This window comes from Microtus oregoni, unplaced genomic scaffold (genome assembly GCF_018167655.1).
Source record: "Microtus oregoni isolate MIOR12 unplaced genomic scaffold, Mior012 000015F_ref0000493, whole genome shotgun sequence".
Taxonomy (NCBI): domain Eukaryota; kingdom Metazoa; phylum Chordata; class Mammalia; order Rodentia; family Cricetidae; genus Microtus; species Microtus oregoni.
Window position 1 is genome coordinate 1,299,967 of NW_024543074.1, and position 23,944 is coordinate 1,323,910.

General features: G+C 52.5%; 2 protein-coding genes and 1 non-coding gene across 5 annotated transcripts; 2 read left to right on the plus strand and 1 right to left on the minus strand.

The window, feature by feature from the left end:
• Nucleotides 1–47: 47 nt before the first annotated feature.
• Nucleotides 48–8,745, minus strand: Psmb3 (proteasome 20S subunit beta 3). Its single transcript, XM_041665149.1, has 6 exons — nucleotides 8,645–8,745; nucleotides 8,197–8,381; nucleotides 4,978–5,085; nucleotides 1,594–1,771; nucleotides 1,045–1,139; nucleotides 48–160 (listed from the first exon to the last, which is right to left on the minus strand). Exons 1-6 carry the CDS (start codon nucleotides 8,645–8,647, stop codon nucleotides 112–114), a joined length of 618 nt encoding a protein of 205 aa, XP_041521083.1. The 5' UTR covers nucleotides 8,648–8,745; the 3' UTR covers nucleotides 48–111.
• An 873-nt stretch (nucleotides 8,746–9,618) lies between these two features.
• Trnan-guu lies at nucleotides 9,619–9,692 on the plus strand. Its single transcript has one exon. It is a non-coding gene; the product is annotated as a tRNA-Asn (tRNA).
• Nucleotides 9,693–11,950: 2,258 nt separating this feature from the next.
• Pcgf2 (polycomb group ring finger 2) lies at nucleotides 11,951–23,940 on the plus strand. 3 transcript variants are annotated; one of them, XM_041665384.1, is made up of 10 exons: nucleotides 11,951–12,246; nucleotides 18,787–18,940; nucleotides 19,410–19,506; nucleotides 19,684–19,739; nucleotides 19,821–19,871; nucleotides 20,103–20,211; nucleotides 20,325–20,379; nucleotides 20,459–20,554; nucleotides 21,578–21,658; nucleotides 22,253–23,940. In XM_041665384.1, exons 2-10 carry the CDS (start codon nucleotides 18,829–18,831, stop codon nucleotides 22,622–22,624), a joined length of 1,029 nt encoding a protein of 342 aa, XP_041521318.1. In that variant the 5' UTR covers nucleotides 11,951–12,246; nucleotides 18,787–18,828; the 3' UTR covers nucleotides 22,625–23,940. The 3 variants fall into 3 exon arrangements, with proteins under 3 accessions (XP_041521318.1, XP_041521315.1, XP_041521317.1); XM_041665381.1 differs by lacking the exon at nucleotides 11,951–12,246 and adding an exon at nucleotides 12,893–13,021; XM_041665383.1 differs by lacking the exon at nucleotides 11,951–12,246 and adding an exon at nucleotides 13,283–13,348.
• The last annotated feature ends 4 nt before the right edge of the window (nucleotides 23,941–23,944 follow it).

The following is a 23,944-nucleotide window of genomic DNA, read 5'->3' on the forward strand; positions in this document are numbered from 1 at the left end:
CAAGGGCCTGGGTTCAATTTCTGGCACCAAACAAAGACAAGCAGGAGTGAAAGAAAAGCAATTTTATTAAAAAGAAAAATAACAAAAGGAAACCAGGACCAGGGCGCAGGGTTAGTCCATCCGGGCCTTCAGTGTCCTGGTGGTGATCTTGTCCTTTTCGCTGCCAAGGGAGAAAAATCACACATGCAAATAATGAGATCTACTGTTCTCCCCAGCTGCCTCCCCTCGGTCCTCAGCTGTAACACGGGCAAGGCTGCCTGGCACCTGCTGCCCTCAGGCCGTTATGAAGGCAGCATGGGCAGGGCAGGTGAGTTTTTCTCCAGACATGGTTTGGGCTGCACCGAGACACCCTCTAAAGGAGCAGCGCCCCCGGGCCTACAGAACACCCATGCCTCACTGCAGTGGGCACAGGAACTCAATTCTACTTTTCATGGTAAAGACACTATTCCATTCTGTCAGGTTCCTGGTGAGAGCCTCGGACAAATGGAGAGCTTCTCGGGTCTGGCTAGGGACTGGGATGTGGGACGGGAACCATGCGCACAGCTCTGGGCTGCAGACCGGAGGGTGTGTGGAGGAAGCAGAGCCGCAGGCACTCAAGTGGCAGGAAGGCACTGCCCGTGGTCATCCCTGATATTGTGGGGACACTATTAGGGAAGGAAAGAAATGCCCACTGTGAGGAGACTCAGGGTCCCAGAGTGCCATCCGACAGGGGCCTGGAGGGTCTAAGCAGCACCTAGCTGCCTACTCTAGCAGAGCGCTCGCCGACTGTTGGCTCATTCCTTCCTCCTTCTCTGTCCCCTTCTTATTTTGAGACATGGATTAACTTTTTAGCTCAGGCTAATCTTGAATTCAAAATCCTCCTGCCTCAGCCTCCCCAGTGCTGAGAATAGGTATGTCCCCACCTTGCCCCTCTCACCACGCTCTGCCTCCAGAGGCACCCCGCTAGCCTGACACTGCTGAGGGCTCACAGGGAAGTAGTGTGCTGGTGGGGAAGGAGGAGCTCAAGCGCTAGAAGGTTCTAGACTCCTCCCAGCTCATACTCACATGATGTGGACAATGACGCCCATGCCCGAGACAGCATCCCGGTCCACGGCGTTCAGCATGGCTTGGGAAATGGTCTCAAACAGGTGTTCTGGATCCTGCCAACAGAGGGGGGCTTTCAGACTGGGGCGTGTCCCTTCCCAGCCCTCTTAGTTTTGAAACCCCAGCTGCCCTGCTCTAGTCCCTGCCGTGCGTGGTGTGAGGGCTGGGTCCTTGGATATGGGAACTTCTCAGCTCCTTCCTCGGGACGAAACAGGATGAAGGAACACTTCAAGCCTGAAAGCATGATCTTGGGCAAGTGTCATAATTACATCCTCTGACAGAGCCTCAGTTCCTCCACTGTAAAATGAAGAGTAGCTCTGCTTGGTTCAGGGTGGGTCAACAGAGGCGACGCTCCTCCCAGCCAGCCAGCCCAGGTGGAACTTTTGGAGACCCTCAAACGGGGCAGCAGCTTGCTCGTTTGCCACACCCTCATCTCCACTTCCTGCTGCACAACATCTGTCTATGAGGCCATGGTTCAGGGGCCAGCCCTGCGAGGGGGTGCTAACTCACCATGTTGGGCTCCCAGAGAGACTCGCACATCCCATACATCTGTTCGGAGCAGGTACCACTGACCACAAAGTCGTCAGTTACCATGGGGCAGCCAATGAGGTCTAGAGAGCAAATGAAGGGCTTAAAGGTCTTCGGGTCCAACCCGGCAATGACAGGCTCTGTGTAGTAGGGACCAAACCTGTGGCGAGGGTGAGAGAGAGTCCAAAGGTCAGGGTTTCACACTCGTCTGTTCAGACCAGGGAGGCTATCGAGAAACTGAAAGTGGCTGGATGTGGTGGCACGCATCTCATCCTGGTATCCAAGAGGCAGGAGGACTGAGCTGGACAACCCACACTACAAACAAAACCCTCTGGGATCTGAATGGCAAGTTCAAGCTAAGCATGGTGACACACACCTTTGATACCCACATTTGGAGGCAAGTGCATCTCTGTGATTTTGAGGTCAGCCTGGTCTACATAGTGATTTAGAGTTCAGCCAGGGCTATACAGAGACCCCGTCTCAAAAAGTAAACAGACAAAAGACAAAAAAAAAAGGTTGAATACTGAATGGCCAGTCCCAGTACAAACTACCTGTGTATCTCCTTGGTTTGTAGCACTTTTTTTTTGGTTTGTTTGGTTTTGTTGTTTGAGATAGTACTTCTGTGTGTTCTAGAACTCACTCTGTAGACCAGGCTGGCCTCAAACACACAGATATCCACCTGCCTCTGTGCTGTAGGATAATGCTCTTGTACACTGTAAAGATTTGTCACTGTATTGGTTTAATAAAATGCTGATTGGTCAGAAGCCAGGCAGGAAGTATAGGTGGGGCAACCAGACTATAGGAATAATTCTGGGAAGGGGGGGAGGGGTCACTAGCCAGACGCAAGATAAGAATGCCTTAATGAGAAAAGGTACCACGTGGCTAAACATAGACAAAATTATGGGTTAATTTAAATTGTAAGAGCTAGATAATAATAAGCCTAAGCTAACAGGCCAAACAGTTTATAATTAGTAAGCCTCTGTGTCTTTCTTTGGGACTTAATGGCTGCTGGACTGGGCAGGACAGAAACTTCTGTCTACACCTCTGCCTCCTCCCAAGTGCTGCCTGATGGTTTGTGGCACTTTTTTTTTCTTTCAACACAACAGTTTCTCTGTTTAGCCTTAGCCGGCTTGGCACACACCTTTAATCCCAGCACTCGGAAGATGGAGGCAGGCGAATCTCTGTGAGTTCAAGGCCAGCCTGGTCTACAAGAGCTAGTTCCAGAACAACCAGGGCTGTTACACAGAGAAACCCTGTCTCAAAAAAACAAAACAAGCAGGGCGATGGTGGCGCACGCCTTTAATCCCAGCACTCGGGAGGCAGAGGCAGGCGGATCTCTGTGAGTTCAAGACCAGCCTGGTCTACAGAGCTAGTTCCAGGACAGGCTCCAGAGCCACAGAGAAACCCTGTCTCGAAAAAACAAAACAAAACAAACAAATAAAGGTGTGTACCACCACTGCCTGGCTTGTAGCTCTTTATAAAATTGAGTGTGTGTGTGTGAGGGTGAGTGTATGTACAAGTGGAGGTCGGGGCAACTTGCATAAGTTAGTTTTCCTCCCACCCATGTGGTCCTGGGGATTAAACTTGGCTAGCAGTATTTCTGAGGACATGGGAATCAGTAATAGCAAATTCCAAGACAGCCAAGAACAGCTATACAGAGTAGAACACCTGCCTAGTCTGTTAGTCTGTGCAAGGTCTAGGTTCTATCCATGCACTGACTAGGAAAAAAGCAACAACACAAGTTTGAGGGGCTGGACAGATGGCTCAGTGGTTAAGAGCGCTGGCTGCTCTTCTAGAGGACCTGAGTTCAATTCCCAGCACCCACATGATGGCTCACAACCGTCTATACTGGGATCTGATGTCCTCTTCTGGCGTAATGTACATGCAGATAGAGCACTCAATATGTAAAATAAATAAATAAACCTTAAAAAAAAAAAGGATGCTTCTCTGCCCCAGACGGGCTTGTGGAGCCGAAGCCAGGCAGCCTCCAACTTTATATGTATCTGATTTTGAACTCTTGATCCTCCTTCTTCCAACTACCCATGCTGTGATGGCAGGTGTATGTAACCAGGTCAAACAGGATAATTTGATGCTCTTAACCGATATGCGGCCTCTCCAGCCCTGCCCCCATTTTCGGTTTTGTGAAGAACCTTTCTATAAACCTTAAAGCACTTCAAAACAAAAGGCTGAGGAGAAAAGAAAATGAGAACAACAAACCACACTTCAGGGCTGGAGAGATGGCTCAGTGGTTAAGAGCATTGCCTGCTCTTCCAAAGGTCCTGAGTTCAATTCCCAACAACCACATGGTGGCTCACAACCATCTGTAATGAGGTCTGGTGCCCTCTTCTGGCCTGCAGACATACACACAGACAGAATATTGTACACTAAATAAATAAATATTTAAAAATGTGGGAAATCCAAGTTTAAAAAAAAAAAAACACTTTGATTTGTATCCTAGATGGGAGGAAAAGATACCCATGGGGTCTCCCTTGAGCTCCACCCCAGTTTCTGTGTGTAATTTTACTAATAAAACTAACACACTGGGGCTGGAGAGACAGCTCAGGGGTTAAGAGCACTTGCTGCTTGGGGCTGGAGAGATGGCTCAGCAGTTAAGGGCATGGACTGCTCTTCCAGAGGACACGGGTTCCATTCCCAGCACCTACATGGCAGCTCACAACTGTCTGTAACTCCAGGTCCAGGGGACCATGACACTCTCACCCAGACATACATGGAGGCAAAACACCAATGCACATAAAATAAAAATAAACAAATCATTAAAAAAGAGAGAGAGAGAGAGAGAGCACTTGTTGCTCTTGCAGAGGACCTGGATCTGCTTCCCAGCAACCACATGACACCAGTTACAGGACAACAGGGTGCACATCCATGCACATAAAAACAAAAAGCAAACCTAGGTCAAATAATGTTGCAAAACTCCCAGCAAGTTCATGTGTTATCTGGATTCCCTGCTGCAAGATTCAAGCAAGTTCATAAGCTACCTCATTCCCTGCTTTTGAGGTCACTCCTTCTGTTCCTATTTGATTGTCAGACAGACCCAGAGAACTCAGAAGTATCAAAGAGACTTCTGCCCTTTGGAATGGGAAGACAGGTCATATGAGCCAGATAGCATCAGGGCCAGCCTGGTGTATGTGAGATCCAGGCCAGCCACGGCTAGAGTGAGTCTGTCTCAGACAGGAAGGATGGGGGAGAGGGAGAAGGAGAAAAAGGTGAGAAATGCAGGAAAGAGGGAGGCCAGGGAGAAACTGTCCCCACAGCCCCGCCCCATTACTCCACCTCACTAAGTCTCTGCACCTCCACACTCCTCCACTGCCGGCCTTGCTCCCACTCACCGGCCTTGCTCCCACTCACCGCTTCTCATACAAGAGGTTGGCCACCATGCTCATGAGGGTGTAGGGCTTGATCTGCCGACCTTCCTTCAGCTCATACAGGTTCAGCCGGAACTTGAGGCGCTGAGCACTGGGGTAAAAGTAGGGAGTGAGTCATTGCTAAAAGGCCTTCAGCTTGCTGGGTCATGAGTAGCACAGGAGACATCCCATTTCTGTCCCGACCAAGGAAGGATGGAGCCAGTGCATACAAAGGACGACCTTGTGCTCCCCAGGCCTCCTCAGAGTTCCAGCATGGTCCCCACATAGAACACACCAAAGGTGGAATTAAAATAGAAAGATAAATCAGGGCTGGAGAGAAGGTTTTTAGTGGTTAAGAGCACTTGTTTTCGAGGCCAGCCTGGTCTACGAGAGCTAGTTCCAGGACAGGCTCCAAAGCTACAGAGAAACCCTGTCTCAAAAAGCCAAAAAAAAAAAAAAAACAAAAAAACAAAAAACAAACAAAAAAAACACTTGTTTTTGTGAAGGACCTAGGTTCGATTCCCAGCACCCACATGGAGGCTCACCACACCCTCAGGCACCAAGCAAGCATGTGGTGCACAGACACACATGCAGGCAAAGCACTCATGAATAAAATTTTTAAAAATTAAAAAAGTTGCCGGGCGGTGGTGGCGCAAGCCTTTAATCCCAGCACTCGGGAGGCAGAGGCAAGTGGATCTCTGTGAGTTCGAGGCCAGCCTGGTGTAGAAGAGCTAGTTCCAGGACAGGAACCAAAAAGCTAGAGAGAAACCCTGTCTCGAAAAATCAAAAAAAAATTAAAAAAATAAAATAAAATAAAATAAAAAAGTTGGGGCTTGGCAGTGATAGCGCATGCCTTTAATCCCAGCACTCGGGAGGCAGAGGCAGGCGGATCTCTGTGAGTTCGAGGCCAGCCTGGTCTACAGATTGAGTTCCAGGACAGCCAAGGCTACACAAAGAAACCTTGTCTCAAAAAAAAAAAAAGTTGGGGCTGGAGTGATGGTTCAGCACTAAGAGCAGTGACTGCTCTTCTGGGGGGACAGGGTTCGATTCCTAGCACCCACATGGCACTGACACCCACACACAAGCACACGTGCAAGCAAAACACCAATGCACACAAAATAAGAATAATTATTAAAAAAAAATAGGGGCTGGAGAGATGGCTCAGAGGTTAAGAGCACAGACTGCTCTTCCGGAGGTCCTGAGTTCAATTCCCAGCAACCACATGGTGGCTCACAACCTTCTGTACTGAGATCTGGTGCCCTCTTCTGGCCTGCAGGCATACATGGAGGCTGAACACTGTGTACATAATAAATAAATCTTAAAAAAAAAAAAGATAAAAAAAATAGTTGTCTCAGAAAAAAAAAATCACCACCTTTCCCTATAACATGTGACAGCCTAACTACTGGATCTCAATCTCCACCTGCTCACAAGAGGAACTGTCTTGGAAGTGTCACTTGACAACAGACCTGCTGCGCACTAGACTGGATTCCTTATATGAAATGGCCTTGTTTCAGATCACTTTTTAATATGGAACAGTACCCGGGGTTTTCAAACACCCTGGGCTCCGATGTGCTGAGACAATGTAAATGCCATGAGAATGGTCCTTCTAGCCCAGTGTCTGGGAACACCGACAAGAAAAACACTGAGCATATTTAGTACAGATGCAATCTTTTCCTCTGGCTCTGTAGCCCAGGCTAACCTGGAACTCACTAGGTATTCCAGCTAACCTTGAGGTAGGTGTCATTCTCCTTCCTCAGGCTCGCTAATGCGGGATTATACACAGGAACCACCATGATCATCTTTTTTCCTTTAGCAAATGCTAGAGATTAAACCCGGGGCCTTATGCTTGCTAAACATACATTCTCCCATCAAATTATAGCCCCATTCCAGCAGAATATTTTCATTCAAATTAGACCGATATGATACAGAACCTTTAGACACAGAAGGTGGGCTGCATTACATTTAAAAGGCCCTGGAGGGGGCGGGGAGAAGGGGCTGCCTGGCTCAGTGGGTAAGAGCACTGGCTGTTCTTCCAAAGAACCCAGGTTCAATTCTCAGCATCTATACAGGAGCTAACAGCCTTCTACAAGTCCAGTTCTGGGGAATCCAACAACCTCTTCTGGCCTCTGGGGGCCGACATGCAGATGGTGCACAGGCGTACATGTGGCAAAACACCCATACACATAAAATAATAAAATAAGTCTAATAATAATAATAATGACACGGGGGCTTAGGCATGAGGATGTAGCTCCACAGCACACCACATGTTTAAGCATTTAAATCCTGGTCTCAGCTTCTTTGGCCTCACAACAGTCACTGAGGCCAATCAGTGACAGTCTGCAGGGTACCATCCCTGAAGACAGTGAGTTGGTCAACAGGCAAAACCACCTAATACCAAGCCTGCCTAGTCCAGTTCCTAAAACCCACTTGGTACCCTGACCTCCAAACACACATGGAACCTGAGCTGGAGATACGGCTCAGTAGTTAAGAGCACTGACTACTCTTCCAGAAGAACTGACTTCTATTCCCAGCATCCACATAGCCGCTCACACAACCACTGGGGGGGGGGAGGGCAACTGTCCAATGCCCTCTTCTGGCCTCTACAGGTACTGCATTCATGTGGTACACAGACATATATATAGGCAAAACACCCATACACATGAAATAAAAATAAGAAAAATAATAATAAATATATTTTATTTTTCAAAGTCCCATCCTTGCTTTCCCCCATCGCCAACCACAGCAGTCAAAATCTGCACGCTCGGGCCACCACAAACCACGACCTTTTGGCTTCCCCTTTTAGACTCTTCCACTTAACCACTGTCAGCTAGGTAAGAGGGCAGTTAACACCTACCAGCTCATCAGAATTAGTTACTGCTCTGCCACCTAGTGCTTTAGGGAGTGCGCAAAGCCTTTCGCTTCAGAGAGACCAGCCCTGGGGTCCTGGCTGGCATTCATTAAAGTACATCTTGAACAAAAGGCTCTCTGAGACTCTCAAGTTCTTCATCTGCAGAATGAAACAGCTAGCGAGTAGTATTAAGACCATGATTAAAGGACTCCCTGAAAAGATGCTGCCCACAGGGTCCAGCACAGAGTAAGGCTGGAAAACGTAGGTTGGGACGCACCTCCGTATCGCTATAGTGTCCAGCTGCGGTGGTATTTGGCAAATGGCTCACATCAGAATGCTCAACGAAGGGTGAAGGCGGGGCCCTGGAACACTTACACTGTCTGGACGTCGGTGGCCAGCCCGGCCAAGCCTATGTACAGCCTGTCACCCATGGGAAAGATCTTCTGGAAGTCTGTGGTCACCATCTGGGCCTGGATTCCGAAACGCCTGTCTGCGGCGATGGCCACACAGTTCTTTCCCTTCATGGCCATGACGGCCCCTCCGTTATAGGACATAATAGACTAGAGACAGACAAATCAAGAGGCTCAGTTCATGGAGCTAAGTGTTGCCATAACCTTAAGCCCAGTCTCCGGAGGTCCCTGGACGCCCGGATCTCCGGCACTAAGATGGGCCCGGTGGGGCACCCAGGAACCACACTCATCCGCACGGTCCTGCTATGCTCATTCTACCGACGACCAGGCCCTCTCCGTCCCGGATGCAAGCCTTTCCCGACCACGCTTTCCATTCCCTTCCCAGTCTCCTTCCCTTCACTCCCCAATCTCACCATGATTGCGCTTTAGTAAGACTCCGATCGCCACTGCGATTCTTGTAAACCGGCTCTGGCTTTCTCTGGGTCAACGCTCTCGCTGAGCCTCCCCATTGGCTGGTGGGCCGACTCTGCCTGACAACTCCAGTTTTCTATTGGATAAGCATCCCGTCAGTCACAATTACGCATAGTTTGGTTGAGACACCAAAACGGAGGTATGGAAAGCGGAAAGTGAAAAGTCACTGTGAGTGCGGAAGAGCCTGCGGTCCGGGGCATGTCGGGATCTTGGCGGACCTGGACTCCCGCTCCCACCCCTGCCTTCCCGGAGGGGGGCGGAGCTGGCAGCACGTGGGATGGGTACGCGGCCTTGTAGAGCTTGGGCTGTGTACTCAGAGGGTATCCCTGGGTTTGCTGTGGCGCTGTAGGAGATGGGCATTTTGCTCTTGCTAGCTGACTTCGTATATTCATTCACAAATCCCTACAGCTCTTGTGTACCCGGGCACTTCGCGGAGCTGCGAATACCCACTGGCGCCGAGTTTACTGAGGGCGCTCATTCATTGCAGAATGGGAAGAGGACCGAGGTTTCGTGCTGCGAGGGTTCAACAGCAGAGGAGGGGTTGTTTCGTCGTTGGTGGATCTTTTTTGGGGGGTGGGAGCGCTACATGTTTTTCAGCTTCTGGAGTCCTTCACCCCCATCCCTGCAGGTCTCTTCACTTTACAAAGGAACGTTCCGTGTCCTTCCACATCTAAGTCACTAACCGATGATAATAGCCTGGGCCAACCACAGGGTAACCCAGGTGGGACGTGCGTGTCCTTCGCCTTCTCCTCCCGAGCCCAACACCCCAGGTTCTCAGGCCACGACTCCCTGTTCTTCGGGATCTCAGTTCTTTCGCTAGAAAAGCTACAGTGACTGCTTGTGCTATTGCTGCTCTTGCGCCATATCGCGGTCGCTCCTATTGACTCGGCTCTCTGCCTCACCAACAACTGTCACCGTCTCTGTGGCGCAATCGGTTAGCGCGTTCGGCTGTTAACCGAAAGGTTGGTGGTTCGAGCCCACCCAGGGACGGCTGAGTTTTTTTAGTGTAACTTTTATCTTTTAAATCGCAAATGCTCAAACGCCAAATTCTGTTGCGAGAGTCATTGTAAGTAGAAATCTGTTGTGGTCAATGACAGGATTCCCTACTAGCGTCTCGCCACTGCTACTCACACTCTTTTCCCAAATCTTGATTACCGGAAAGCAAAACACAGGTTTCTGTCTCGCTGCCATGTTTCACAATGCATTTTTCCTAGGATTCAGAATGAATTTGCTGTGGAGGTTGGACAGCTTTCCATTGTCTGTGTTAGTGGCGATATAAACTTGAAATAGGACATCTGTTTCGAAAGAAAGAATCGGGAAAGAAACCTCGGGGACAAAGTGAGGGCTAAAGGGGAAAGAAAGAATCTAGCGGTGATCTACAAAGAAAGGAATATGAGGGGGCTGGAGAGATGGCTCAGTGGTTAAGAGCATTGCCTGCTCTTCCAAAGGTCCTGAGTTCAATTCCCAGCAACCACATGGTGGCTCACAACCATCTGTAATGAGGTCTGGTGCCTGCCTGCTTCTGGCCTGCAGGCATACATGTAGAAATTGTATACGTAATAAATAAATATTTAAAAAAAAAAAGAAAGGAATATGAGGAGGGGACCTACGGGGACATAAGCGAGAAGGACGAGGAAACAGATGCAGAGATGGACAAAGGGTATTGTTTGCAGGAGGGAGAGGTGTGAAGGACACAGAGGTAATGCCACACAGCAAAGCAGTGGCCATTGTCACCATTTTACAAGGGATCTTCTCCTTGCAGATCTCCTGTACACACTGGAAACAGTCCTTGTCTTGACGTCCCAGGTTCCTGCTCATTGGGACATGTTTGATAGTGACCCTCCCCATGAGTAGCTATCGGCTAGAGGACCAATAGGATACAGACAGCATGGAGGGAAGTAAGGGTTCTTCATGCTTGTAGAGGTGCGCTGGCGGAGGTGGGCAGGAAGCCGCTGCTTTCCTTGAGGAGAACGTGCAGGGGACTCTCAATCGGTTGTCTGGACACTTGGCTCAAAGGAAGTCTCTTCTGCACTCTCTCGTGTTTGCATACCCATATGCACAAGCCTAGAGGACACCTGGCGCTTCAAAAGGCGAAAGGAGAAGGGTCTTTTCAGGCAAGACCTCAGTGGTCCTGATCTATGTCAAAACCCAGCCTACCTACTCTGCCTAAAGCAATACTTGACAGTGGCACGTGTCAGGTGCTTCTAGATGCCTACTAGAATTAAGACAGAAAAACTAGAGAACTTCGGATGTGGGAAGGGTTGTTCTCCTGATAAACCAGAGAAGCTGACCAATGTCCCAGCGTCGATGATTTACTGGCGTTTTAGTGGGCAGTGGGTCTTCAGCATGCTCCCCCTCTCCAGCGGTTTACACGGAACTGGAATCTAACAGCTGTTTGAGGAGTAAGTGGATACCCATTTAATAAGCAAGGCAGCCAGGGGCAGCCAGACCTTCCCGGGTGCCGGTGTTTGATGGAACCGAGATTTCCAACGCCCCTTCAGGTTTCTCTTGTTCGGGAACTTCTAGTGAAAGAATGGCAGAGACGGGGTCCCTGTTGTGGTACCCTTCGTGCTGAGCACTTGTGGTTGTTATAGCAGAGTCCAAGATACGGAGACCTACTGGTCCCGATGACAGTGGGCGTGTCTAATTCGAGCCCCCTTTCCACTCGAGCCTGTGCGCTCCTAGTACCCGATAAAGGGACCGAGAAGGTAGCAGGTGACCCATTCTCCCGGGGCCTCTCCCACTAGCCCTGGGATCACCCGGTGTAGGTCGAAATTCCTCCCGCCCTTCCTCTGAACCCACATTCAGCTAGCGCGGACTGAGGGCTGAAACTGTTGGGGTCACAAGGCTCCTGGTAAGCCAGCGTGCAAAAGCATGCAGTCCGGAGCCTCCCCCCCCCCCCCCCCCCAACTTCGGGGCTGCTTTAGGCTTGGGACAAGGAGAGGAGGCGGGCGCTCCGAAGCTCAACGAAGATTCGTTCCCTACTCGAGCCAATCCACGGTGCTGGCGCTTAAAGGCATTTGAGGCCGGATAATAGAGCCCTTTGGAGGGAAAGTCAAGTGGCTACTCCCAATAAATCAGAAGGAACGAATAAGCGAAATCGAGCGACCTAATGAGGCCCAAGGTTCTCGTGGTAACGCAAAATCGATTCGCTTCCTAGGCGCCGTCTCTTCCAGCTCTCCTTCCTCTCCTGCCTGGGGCCAGGGCCGCTGGGGACCCGAGAGCAAGCGCTGGGTGGAGCCGAGAGTGACCGTCGGAGTCGGTTGGCACCGGCTGCCTTCGCGCTCGCTGGCTCCCCCACGGCGGCGAGGGAGGCGCACCGGCGGCGAAAAGGCGCGCGTCCTCTCTCGACTCCTCGCTTCCTACTGCGCCCGGGCCTCTCGAATTCGGCTAGTTATTGTGTCTCTGGCCCAGCGCCCGAGTTCGTGTCTCGGGCTGCTCTCCCCGCCCCGGATTGCGTTCCATTCTTCTCCGCCCGAGCACGCCGAGCGCGCCAGCCTCGGCCACAGTCAAGCCCCCCCGGCCACCGTGCGCTCCCTGCGAGGTGCGGAGTCTCCGCCGTTTCGGGGGAGGGGGGAACGGACACGCTCCGGGTCTCTCTCTCACACACACATACACACTTAGGAATCTCAAGGGAATGTCAGCTGGAGTGAGTAAACCTCGCTCGGACGCGTGGCCGCCGGGGCCCTGTCCCCCGCCCAAACGCCCTTCGGTGGCGGCAAGGCAACGGGTACTGCAAAACACATTTCCGCCGAGTCTGCATCTCACCATTTTCCAAGCTCCCCAGCTAGAGTAGGGATCGCAGGGTCGGTGGGAGAGGGGGGACACACTTATTTTAGGAGGAGGAGGTATCATGACCGGAGGTAACACAACAGGATCTTCCCTCCGGGTTCAAGGGATCTGTTTGAATAAAAGGGGGTCTCGGGTTTGGGGGAAGCCCAGAGCACCGAGAACACGGTGAAGAACAGCTAAGCTAGCCTCTCCCCTCCTCTTTCCCTCTCTGCAAACATCCTGAAGGAATGAGGTCACGTGGGTGAGTAGTGGGCGGGACCTACTCTTGTCTGGAGGAAAAAAGCCATTTTGTCGCCCCCCCTCCACGGCCCCTCCCCTCCAATCTCGTCCCCTCCCCTCCCCTCCCCTCCCCTCCCCTCCCCACTCTCCCTCCCACCCCAAGCTGCTCTTACAAACTCCTTTCTTACCATAGGTTTCTCCCCTCCGGCCGACCAAGCGAGAGAGACAGGGCTGTGGCCCCCCTCCCCTCCCTTCCCTCCCTCCCTCCCATCCCCCCCTCCCTGAGACCCACTGGACCCCGAAGCCAGGTAAGCGGACGCCGACTCGCGCCTGCCTCCTTGCTACCTCGTAGCGTTTGGGGCTGGCGACTCGGGCCGGTCCACCTTTCCCCGCAGACCCCAGTAGGAACCGGGAGCCCCGGCCTGGCCTGCCGATCGCGTCCCCTTCCCGCCCCGCCAGCCGCTGTCCAAGCTCGCCCCGTCCGCCTTTCTTTCTCCCGTTCCCGGTCTCGCTCTCTCTTTTTTCCCTTTCCTCCCTTCCAAGATGGCCGAAGTGGATTCCCCCTCTTAACGATTTGGCGTCTCCCTCGACCACCTCTTTGTGCAGCAGCCCCCTGCTAAGACCCTGCTCGCGAGGTATCGAGGGGGAGGGTCCGGGCGGCCACGAGGGCTTTGGGGACACTCGCTAGGGTGGGTCTCACCCCCACCCCAGTGTCTCCACCAGCCGGAACAGAGTGGCTCTGGCAGATCAGCCCCCTCCGAGTCGGGCAAGGGTCGCCTCTCGCGTGGGCAGTGAGCGTGGTAGACGCTCGAGGATTTGAGGCCCGGAGGAAGGGGACTTGGCCTTCTGGTGGCTGCGAGGCCGGGGGAGGGCGCCCTAACTGCTGGGGTCCGGATCTTGGGCACCTCCCCCAGAGGTCCCTTTCCCCAGTCCTGGTGCGAGGCGCCCCGCCCCCTCCCTGAACCACCTCGCCAGAGCTTTTCCCCTACATCCCTCCTGGGGCCCCACCAAAGTTTGGCTCTAGGGAAAGGAGGGAGTGGCCACTCGGTCACTGGGGTGCCTGATCCTTTGACCTGAGCTCCGGGGGAAACGGGTGGAGCGGGTAGAATGGGAACGAGGAGAGATTTAGCATGCTCTCTCCCTTTGACCAGTAGTGGCCAAGGGGTCTCATGAGCTGCTCCTTTTTCCATGGAGTGGCGGGAGCAAATGGAAGCGGCTACTCTTTCTTCCCTGAGCCCTGGCGTAAATAGCTCTGAAAGCTGGGGAACCCTGGGCCTGCAGACACCCTGCACCCTTCTTGTCTCCTAGGGGCTTCTAGTCAACCCCCCGCCCCACTCCCCGGGTCTACCTAAAATTGCTGTGCTTGGCTTGAGTGAGGAGGGTATGTATGTGTGAATATTAAATGTTTAAGTATATACAGGTGTTACCTCGAGTTTTCCCTGCGTCTTTGTCTCTCCTGGCCCCCAGCCTTGCGCCCGCCATCCCCCCATGCTGCCTCAGTCTCTCTTGGCTCCCTCTCATTGAGGGAGGGGTTTCTCTTAGCCAGCTCACACAGTCCTGGGCCTCCCACTCTGGACTTCTTGCAGTTGTAGCGTTCCTGAAACTCATGACCCCCCCCAAACACACACACCCCTATCCCTGCTCCAAGATGTTATTACTGTAATCGGAGGCGCATAAAGCCAGCTCTGTTGCAGCGTTTTGGTGGAAAGGTTTTCCCAGGGGCTCCCCTAGTTTAAGGTTGGGGCTTGTGCACTTAGAACCTGTGTTTGGAATGAGGTAGGAAACAGGCTCACCATCCAGTCTGGCTGTCGCCTGTTTCTGTTCAAGTTAAACTATTGGGAGGTGAGCAGAGAGGAGGGAAATGACTCCCTGAGATCTTGGTTGATGGAGCTGTTGCCATGGGAACAGAGAGCCTGAAGTGGAAGAGGTTACATACTGTATAGGTCAGATGTCAACCGTAGGCCTCCAGCCTCTGGCCTCAGAGCAGAGTTGGGGGTCGAACTGTCTTTGTTGCTGGAAGGCTTAAATTATAATTTACCCTGAGAAGACCAGGGGTTCATAGAAGGTTAATGTTGGTGGCTCCGGTTTCAGGCGGCATGCGATGGGGTAGATGGGAATGGTTTCTACATCTGTGGAGTGGGAGTCTGACTCCTGTCTATCTGCGCATGTGGTGGTGTGTGTCTGGCCAAGTGTCTGTGTGCCTTGTGTGTGACCGTCCTTATCTGGTTCTGGGTGCTGTGGACGGGAGACAAAGGGGGTGTGTCTGGCTCTGGATACCTATGCGTCTTGCAGTTGTTGTCCTGCGTATATTCTTTGGGGTTTTGGAGTTTTTGTTTTTTTGTTTTTTGTGTTTTTTTTTTTACTATTATTATTTTCCTTTATTTTTTCTTTTAAATTGTCTTCAGGAGCTGAGTGGTGGGGAAAGGAGGCTTCCAGCCTTTTTCCAATGTCAAAGGGCAGGAAAAGACGAGAGGGTGTGCTGGTCCGTACAAGAACACACGAGTTCTGCTTAGTTGGGACTATGAAGCTGGAAGAGGAACCAACACTAGGAATTCATGTCTACACACTATACTCTGGCTTACTCTGTCCCCATGGTGCCTCAGTTTCCCCCATACTGTGGGAGTGGTGTAGGCATTAACTTTTGCCTCCCTTTCAGCAGACCCAGTGTATGGGGCTTCCTGCCCACTAAGTAACTACCCTCCACCCTTCTACCACTGGCTCAGCTTGTCAGTAGAGTAAGCAGCACCCTCTGGGTACCAACGTAGAGCATCACAACAGGAGGCTTTGTCCCCCCCCCCCCATTTAGATGTGTGACCTTGGACAAGTCACGTCTGTAAAACAAGAAGACTGCATAACAGGCTTTCAAAGATCACAACCACCTCTGCTAGTCTGGTGCTAGGATGTGACCTTGAATGACCTCTCACAGCCTGGGGCTCGTTTTGCTCCACCAGTGAGGCAGAGGGCTGTGGCTGGTGTCCCTGGGACCTCTATCTGCCTTGACAGAGGCCAACACCTAACTACAGGAGAGGTGGGAGGTGTCTGTCAGCAGGGGCTGGGAGCACGGGGAGAGAGACACACTTGAGCTCTGACGACAATGAACTGTGAGCTAGGTGCTGACCAAGCCCCTTTCCTGCCTGGGGCCCCTAGGAGCCAAGAGCTAGGGCCAAAGAGAACTGGAGACCAAGACTTCAGATAAAGCCACGCATGCACGGTGTGTGTGTGTGGGGGGGGGGTTAAACAGATGTAGTTGGGGCTGGCCTCTTCAGCTTCATGGAGACCAGTTGCAAATGACCTCCGCCCCGTTTCTGCTTCTTGGGACCTCTGCCTTTCCCTTTTCCTTCCGCGAGCCCTTTGTCCCTTTCCTCTGTCCCCTCCAGGCTGTCCCTTCCATAGTGATACAGTGCGTCATTTCTTTCCCTCTTCTTCCCCCAGCACCACAGCCCCTTGCATGGGGAGGAAGGAATACAGGTCCTGATACTGGGCAGGGAAATGGGGAGGGGGTGCTCTGGGAACTCAGACCTCCTGTTTACAGACACTCTTGGCACCTGCTGACAGGGCCCTGCAGGTAACCATGGCAATCAGGTGAGGAGCCAATCAGTGCCTCTTGTGGCTTTCTGAGGCCCCTAGGGATGGGGATGGGGAACAGGGAGGCTCTCTGCTCCCAGGGGAGACAAGGAGCTTTTCTCCTTCCCTTACTACCCTGAGCCCAAAATGGGACCCGGGGTATTTCACACAAATGCTCTTGTGTGAAACCTCAGAAAGATAGATGAACCGAGTGGGGTTTGTGTGGCTTCTCTATCTGCAAACAAAGTGAGTGTGTGCCTGAAGTGGCTGAGGCATTGTGAAGAGCGTGTGTGTGTGTGTGTGTGTGTGTGTGTGTGTTGCACGTGTCAGGGAGACCTTACCGTAGCAACCGAGATTCCCTGGCTGGATCCTACTCTGATAGTTTACATCTCTGTGTGCCTCTGGACGCAGACACACACACACAAGGCAAGCAGTCACATGAAGTACCTTTGGAAGCCCAGACAGCACGTACACACGGTGGCTATTACCCACGCTCAAAGAGACATCCTCTGGATGGTTGTAATAATATTTGGGCTTCTTGCCAGGGACTATGTTACCATGGAAACAACTAAACAGTAGAGTAGCCAACAGCCTCTTTGAAATTGTGAAGGGGGACCCATGCAGGGAGGACCAGCTAGGGCCACCTATAGGAGCAAAAACTTTGCAGGCCAGGGGTGGCTGCCTCAGCGCCTCTGGCTGGCTTGTTCCCCTCTTTCTTTTCTGCAGCTTGGTGTCTGTACCAAGTGTGGCCTTTGTGTCTACCCATCTATCCCAGTCTCTGGCCAGGTGCCCTGGGGCCTTACTGGCTGTTTGGGTCCAGGCCAGGCTCATCCTGGGGTCTCTATAGAAACTGCTGGTCCTGGCTGTGAATTTCTTGTCCTAGAAAAGCCAGCGTGGTGGCTTTAGAAATCTTTCTGGAAAAGAGAGAAGGATGTATGTTGTAAAGGAGTCGCTGGGGCTTAGCCAGCCTCTCAAGCCCGTCTCCTAGACTTTTGCTGTGGGAGAGACGGAAAGAGGCAGCCTTCTCCGGTCGAAAGTCAGAGCCAGCTTTGAAATGACTTTGGCCTGCTAAGGCCTGGCCAGGTGCACTGGAGAGCTGGGGACAGAGAATGCTCGCTGCCCAGTTTTGGCAGGTGTCTAGGAGAGCCTGTGGTTTGTTGGTGGATAGGTTGTGAACGGGTGGGAGAAGTTAGGATGTGGTGGGATCCCAGCAGCACAAGAAGCAATTCTGTGTGTTTGTGAAAGTAGGTTCCTGGACCACGCACACACTGGAGAGCACTCAGTGTGCTACTGGGAGACGGATACTATGGGGGGGGGGGGTTCTCACACAGGGCAGTAAAGGTCTTCTTGCCAGGCTCTTGGACTACCTGTAGAGTCCAGTGCCAGGCTGGGCCTGCAGTTCCTTCAGAACTTGAGACATAATGAAAACCAGCTTCAGGGTTTCCAGCCAGAAGGCCAGGTCAGCACATGGTAGCCTTGCAAGGAGCTGTATGTGTCCTAATGTCCCTCAAGGCTTCCCCATGACAAATCTCTCATTGCTGGGGCAGCGATTCATTTTGGTCTGTGAACGGAGTTGTCTGGGCAATTTCTCATAGCTGTTAGTACTTGGTAAATATTTGACCACTTGGCCGGGTGATGGTGGCGCACGCCTTTAATCCCAGCACTCGGGAGGCAGAGGTAGGCGGATCTCTGTGAGTTCGAGACCAGCCTGGTCTACAGAGCTAGTTCCAGGACAGGCTCCAAAGCCACAGAGAAACCCTGTCTCGAAAAACCAAAAAAAAAAAAAAAAATATTTGACCACTTGAATAGATATGGTTGGAATCAGAATATTGTTAAATTTTTTTATTACATTTAGTGCATGTGTGTGTGCACGCACGTATGCGCACGTGTGTGTGCGTATGTGTATATATTTGCAAGTAGCCAAAGGACAACTTGCAGCCCTTGTTTTTTTCTCTCCTTCCACCATGTGGGTCACTAGGCTTGGCTGCAATCACCTTTACCTAGTGAGCCCTCTCACAGGCCCATGGCTCCCAGGAAGATCTTTGCAGGGCTGGTGGTTGAGACAGGGTTTCTCTGTATAGCTTTGGGAACCTGCCCTCGAACTCCACCTGTCTGCCTCCCAAGTGCTGGGATTAAAGGTGTGCACCGCCACCGCCCGCCGGTTCCCAGGGAGATCTTTTAAAGCGCCGTTACCTTTCATTTTCCCGCCCTCCCACATCTATCGTCAAGAGTTGGTTAGTGCTTCTTAAGGTCTGGCTTCAGTCTTTCCTACTGCTTCTGAGATGGTCCACAACCTGTTTCTCAAAGTTACAGACACTTCCCAAGCCCCCAACACCCAGTGAACACTCAGAGGGAGGCCCAGAAACAGCCAGCCTCAAACACGTGCCTGGTTCCACATCTGAGACAGAGAAAATGGGGGGCAGAGGGGCGTGGGCTCAGGAAAGCTGCTATATTGACGGAAGCAGTGCGGGGAAGTGGCTGCGTTTCTGATCTCATTTCTGTTTCCCAGGGTGACACTTCCCAAGTCTCCTCAGTCCTGACCCCTGGCATCATGCATCGAACCACACGGATTAAAATCACGGAGCTGAACCCTCACCTCATGTGTGCCCTCTGTGGGGGCTATTTCATCGATGCCACCACCATTGTGGAGTGCTTGCATTCCTGTGAGTTCAGTGCTGGGGTGCTCAGCGTGGGGACGCTGCCTGGGAGAGCAGACCCTGGGTCACCAAGAAACTACAAAGGGACAAAGTGGGGGTAGTCCTGGACCCAGGGACAGTGTTAGGAACCTCCCCTTTCTCTGATAGCTCTGCCTGAAGTTTGACCCCTGAAGGCTCGGGGGTCACTCACTTGTACTGTCAGATTGGTCACAAGAGATCCAGGACCTGTGGGATGTCTTAGCAGGGTTGGCTAAGAGGAGCCGAAGGCTTGGTACACTGTGTATGTTAGGCAGGACAAGGACACCCTCCTGTTTCACACAGAGACATTGGGCCTAAGGGTAGACAAGGCACAAAAGGCCAGATGTGTGAGCACACTGCCATGTTGGGTCTGGGAGCTGTCCTGAGCTCCTAGTCCTGGTGGGAAGGCCTGGGCAGAAAGGGGTTCTGATTGTCCTCTCTCTGTCCACACCCCAAGTCTGCAAAACCTGCATCGTGCGCTACTTGGAAACCAACAAATATTGCCCCATGTGTGACGTCCAGGTTCATAAAACCCGACCACTCCTGAGCATCAGGTGGGCTTGTGTTCCCTTACCCTGCCTCCCAGTGATTTCCAGCTTGACCTAGGCTAAGAAATGCCCGACTGAGAACCTGCATGCCTGGGTGCTGGGTTTAAAGGGGTACAATGCTGAGCCCAGGCTGGAGGGATGAAGGTCCCGCGGCTGCCAACGTTCATGTACGTTCCTTCCCAGGTCGGACAAAACCCTCCAGGACATTGTCTACAAGTTGGTGCCTGGGCTTTTTAAAGGTACCCCGAGCCCCTGTGCTGTCCTGCTCACCTCCCCCATTTCCCAGTTGTTGCCTGCTCATGCCCGCCTCCTTCCTCTAGATGAGATGAAACGGCGTCGGGACTTTTATGCGGCATACCCCCTGACGGAGGGTGAGTGTGCCCACTCTCAAGCAGGTTCTGGTTCCTGAGAGCCTAGAGCTGCCCCAGCTGTGAGGGTTGAGGGTGCCAGCTGTGGCCCGTCCATCTCCACCAGACCTCCCTGCTAGAGAAGGTTGTCCAGAGCAGGAAGGGCTCAGCTCTGAGCCACCCACTCCCATTCCCTAGGTCCTCAGTCCCTTGCTCTATCTTTGACCAACCCCTCTGAGCTGTCTCCCTCTACAGTCCCTAATGGCTCCAACGAGGACCGCGGCGAGGTCCTAGAGCAGGAGAAGGGGGCTCTGGGCGATGATGAGATTGTCAGTCTTTCCATTGAGTTCTACGAAGGAGTCAGGCAAGTTCAACCTAAGCCCTTTTTTCACCCTGGCCCGTCCTCCAAGACCCCGTCAGACCTGTGCATTTGACCCAGCAAGTGCACGATCTTTTGCTCCCTTCTGTCTCCTCCAGGGACCGAGAAGAGAAGAAGAGCCTCGTGGAGAACGGGGATGGGGACAAGGAGAAGGTGAGTGTTCAGGCCTTCTCAGGCGTGAGCTGCGAGTGCCATGGGGATAGACCTTCTCACAGGGACCTCTTCCCCACAGACAGGGGTGCGCTTCCTGCGATGCCCAGCAGCCATGACTGTCATGCACCTCGCAAAGTTTCTCCGCAACAAAATGGACGTACCCAGCAAGTACAAGGTGAATGCCTGCACCGTCTTAGACATCGGGGGTCCATCAGTGTGTCTGGTTGGTGGGCATCCATCCATCACATGGTTATATAGCTGGACCTGCAGGAACGGGTAGGCTAGCCCAATTGTTTAAGGATAAGATAGTCTGTAATTGTTGTAGCTGGTGTGCAAAAAGCCCAAGACCAGGGAAGTGTACATCCAAAAAAATGTCAGGCCTTCAAGAGGGTCAGGGAGACCGGAGAAATGGCTCAGTGGTTAAGAGCACTGGCTGCTCTTCCAGAGGACCTGGGTTCAATTCCCAGCACTGACATGGCAGCTCACAACTGTCTGTAACTCTAGTTCCAGGGGATCTGACACCTTCACACCAGTGCACATAAAAGAAATAAGTTAAATAAACTAAAAAAAAAAAAGTGGGGGGGGCGCTGGAGAGATGGCTCAGAGGCTTTCAGAGGTCCCTAGTTCGATTCCCAGCAACAACATGGTGGCTCACAACCATCTGTAATGAGATCTGATGCCCTCTTCTGGCCTGGAGTCATACATGCAGACAGAACACTGTGTACATAGTAAATAAATAAATCTTAAAAAAAAAACCCAAAAACCGAGGGTCAGGGAACTCTTGGACACAGTAACACAGGCTCCCTTGTAGGTCTGAGTCAGCTGACCCTCCTTCTTTGACAGGCTGAGATGCTGCTCCTGCGAAGGCTTCACTTAGCCCACCCCTGCAGCAGGGAGACAGTAGGCGCTGTTGCTTTCACCAGTTAGGGCAGATGCAAGGGGGGGGAGCATCACAGGCAAGGACCTCAGTCAAGGGGGTCCCTTTGGCCTTGCTGGCTCTCTAGGAGACCTAGAGCGAAGCTTCCCCCTCCCCACCAACAGGTTGAGGGACAATCTGGAAGGGAAGTCACATGCACAGTAAGGAGGGGCCTCCTGCAAGCCACCTTTTGGTTTGCTCACGTCCAACCCCCTGGGACTCCCACCCTGGCTGCCAGGGGTGCAGCTGCCAGGCCTCATGGTGGCATTTTTTCCCCTCCAGGTGGAGATCCTCTATGAAGATGAGCCCCTGAAGGAATATTACACCCTCATGGACATTGCTTATATCTACCCCTGGCGGAGGGTGAGCCTGTGACCAGGTGGTACAGTTGGGGGCAGTACCAGGGAGGAGGTCCTACTGGGCCTGGCACTGGTCAGTGGCCACAGTGACATGAGACACCCTCTTATGTCAGGCAGTTCATCCCTTGTCTCTGGAGCCAGGCCTGGCCCTGGGGGCTCATCATACCTGGTCAGCGCTGGGCCATTTCTTTTTTTGCTTGAGATAGGTTCTCTCCTTGGCTAGCCTCAAACTTGGTGTGAGGTCCAGCCCTCTTGCTTCATCCCCCAGCCCACACCCCACCCCACACCCCACCCCGAGTGCTGAGTACCACACCTGTTGCTGATGCCCTCCGCTGGCTCTGACCACCCAGACTTGGGGTCAGCAGTAAAGGTGGCCACTGTGGCGTATGACGGCCTTACACCCCTGCCTCCATCCCTTACACTCCTTCTTCACTGGGTCTGCTCTCATTTGACTCTCCATTCTGCAGGCCCCTCTCCTCTTCAAAGTTCAGACCTTCCCCTCTGCTCCTGGTTGGGTCCTGATTTGGATGCAGGGATGGGTTGTTCTTTCTGCTGACATTTTCTTTTCTTATTGCTGGCCTCTTCCTTTTCACCACAGAATGGACCTCTCCCCCTCAAGTACCGTGTCCAGCCAGCCTGCAAGCGGCTCACCCTGCCCACAGTGCCCACTCCCTCAGAGGGCACCAACACCAGCGGGGCATCAGAGTGTGAGTCTGTCAGCGACAAGGCTCCCAGCCCTGCCACCCTTCCGGCCACCTCCTCCTCCTTGCCCAGCCCTGCGACCCCATCCCATGGCTCTCCCAGCTCCCACGGCCCCCCAGCCACCCACCCTACCTCCCCCACTCCACCTTCGACCGCCTGTGGGACCACAGCTGCTACCAACGGGGGCACTTCGAACTGCCTGCAAACGCCATCCTCCACCAGCAGGGGGCGCAAGATGACTGTTAACGGAGCTCCTTGCCCCCCTTAACTTGAGGAAAGGGACCCTCTCCCGCAGCAGCCACCTCTCCCCTTCCCTTCTACTTTTTCTGGTCCCCTTTTTCCACCTTTGACTTTCCTGGTTCCTCCCATCTTCAGAGTGGGAGGTGGGTTTTATAAATAAATCTATCTATATATATAAATATATATATGTACATAGGAAAAACCAAATATACATACTTATTTTCTATGGACCAACCAGATTAATTTAAATGCCACAGGAAACAAACTGTATGTGTGTGAGTGTTTGTGTCTAGGGGGTCTTCTGTAGTTTGCTCTACTCTTCTGGGGGGGGTACCTGGTGGTCTTAAGAGGCCACTGGAAGTATTAGAGCCCTCCCCTGTATTCGTTCCACTTCCCAGGGCAGAGGGCATTTTGGGTCTCCTAGCTGACGAGATAATGGGGTCCACCTCTAAGCCCCCCATTGTTGAATGTCCAGAGAATTGCTAAGACAGTGCCTTTAAAAAGTGCGGTTTGTCCTCTGGCTGCGAGGATCAAGTGGCCATGGAGAAGGCATCTCCCTCACCTCCTTGGACAGTGGGACCCTTGTGCAAAGAATAGATGGTTCTATCTTTTTTATCCCCTGCCCCCCTTCTTTTTTTTCTTTTTTCCTGTGTGTGGCCTTTGTGTCCATCATTTTTATCTTTATGGAGGAGAAGATTCAGGCTGTGGGGAGACCCCAGCCCTGCAAAGTCTATGTGTGACTTTCCTTCTGCCCTACCTTGACCCAGGAACCCCTACTAGCAAGACTGGAGGTAACACTTCACTGGGGGCCTAGAGTGAAGGGTTGGGGTGTGGAACCCCGGACAAGCACAGGCTTGAGTTCTGCCAAAGGCCAACAGCTTTCTAGTCCACTTCCCCTCCCCTAGCCGAGGCCAAGCGGGGACAGGACAGAGGCATTAGAAGCACAAGGAAATCAAGTGGAAGTTGACCCCACTCTACCTAGCGGACCACCTACTAGGGGCCGACCTTGCCTACCTGGTTTTCCTCAAGTGTACATAGATGGGGGGGAAGATGGGGAGGTGGAGACCAGGGTATTGGCTCGGGTATGTGAGGTCCTGAGCCCCTGGGGTCTCTTTGCACCATGTCCTGAGTCTGAGGTTCTGTGACTGTACCCACCTGTCCTGGGTCATTTGTATCTCTTGGTTTTGTAATAAATGCTGCATACTCTTGAGCCTGTGGTTCTTTGGGGCAGAGGGAGGAGGTGCTCCCTAGCCCTACCGTGCTGACTGAGTAGATCTGAATGGTCCCCCTTTGGCCAGCTCTGTCTCCACAGATTATGCCCTTGCAAGAGGCTGTGGGAGGCTTCTCA

Coding starts and splice junctions, on each gene's coding strand:
- Pcgf2 (XM_041665384.1), top strand. CDS start 18,829: ATGCATCGAACCACACGGATTAAAATCACGGAGCTGAACCCTCACCTC. Junction 18,941..19,409: donor TGTGGAGTGCTTGCATTCCT/GTGAGTTCAGTG, acceptor CCACACCCCAAG/TCTGCAAAACCTGCATCGTG. Junction 19,872..20,102: donor GGCATACCCCCTGACGGAGG/GTGAGTGTGCCC, acceptor CTCCCTCTACAG/TCCCTAATGGCTCCAACGAG.
- Psmb3 (XM_041665149.1), bottom strand. Junction 1,772..4,977: donor AACCTCTTGTATGAGAAGCG/GTGAGTGGGAGC, acceptor CCCTCGCCACAG/GTTTGGTCCCTACTACACAG. Junction 1,140..1,593: donor CTCTCTGGGAGCCCAACATG/GTGAGTTAGCAC, acceptor CTCTGTTGGCAG/GATCCAGAACACCTGTTTGA.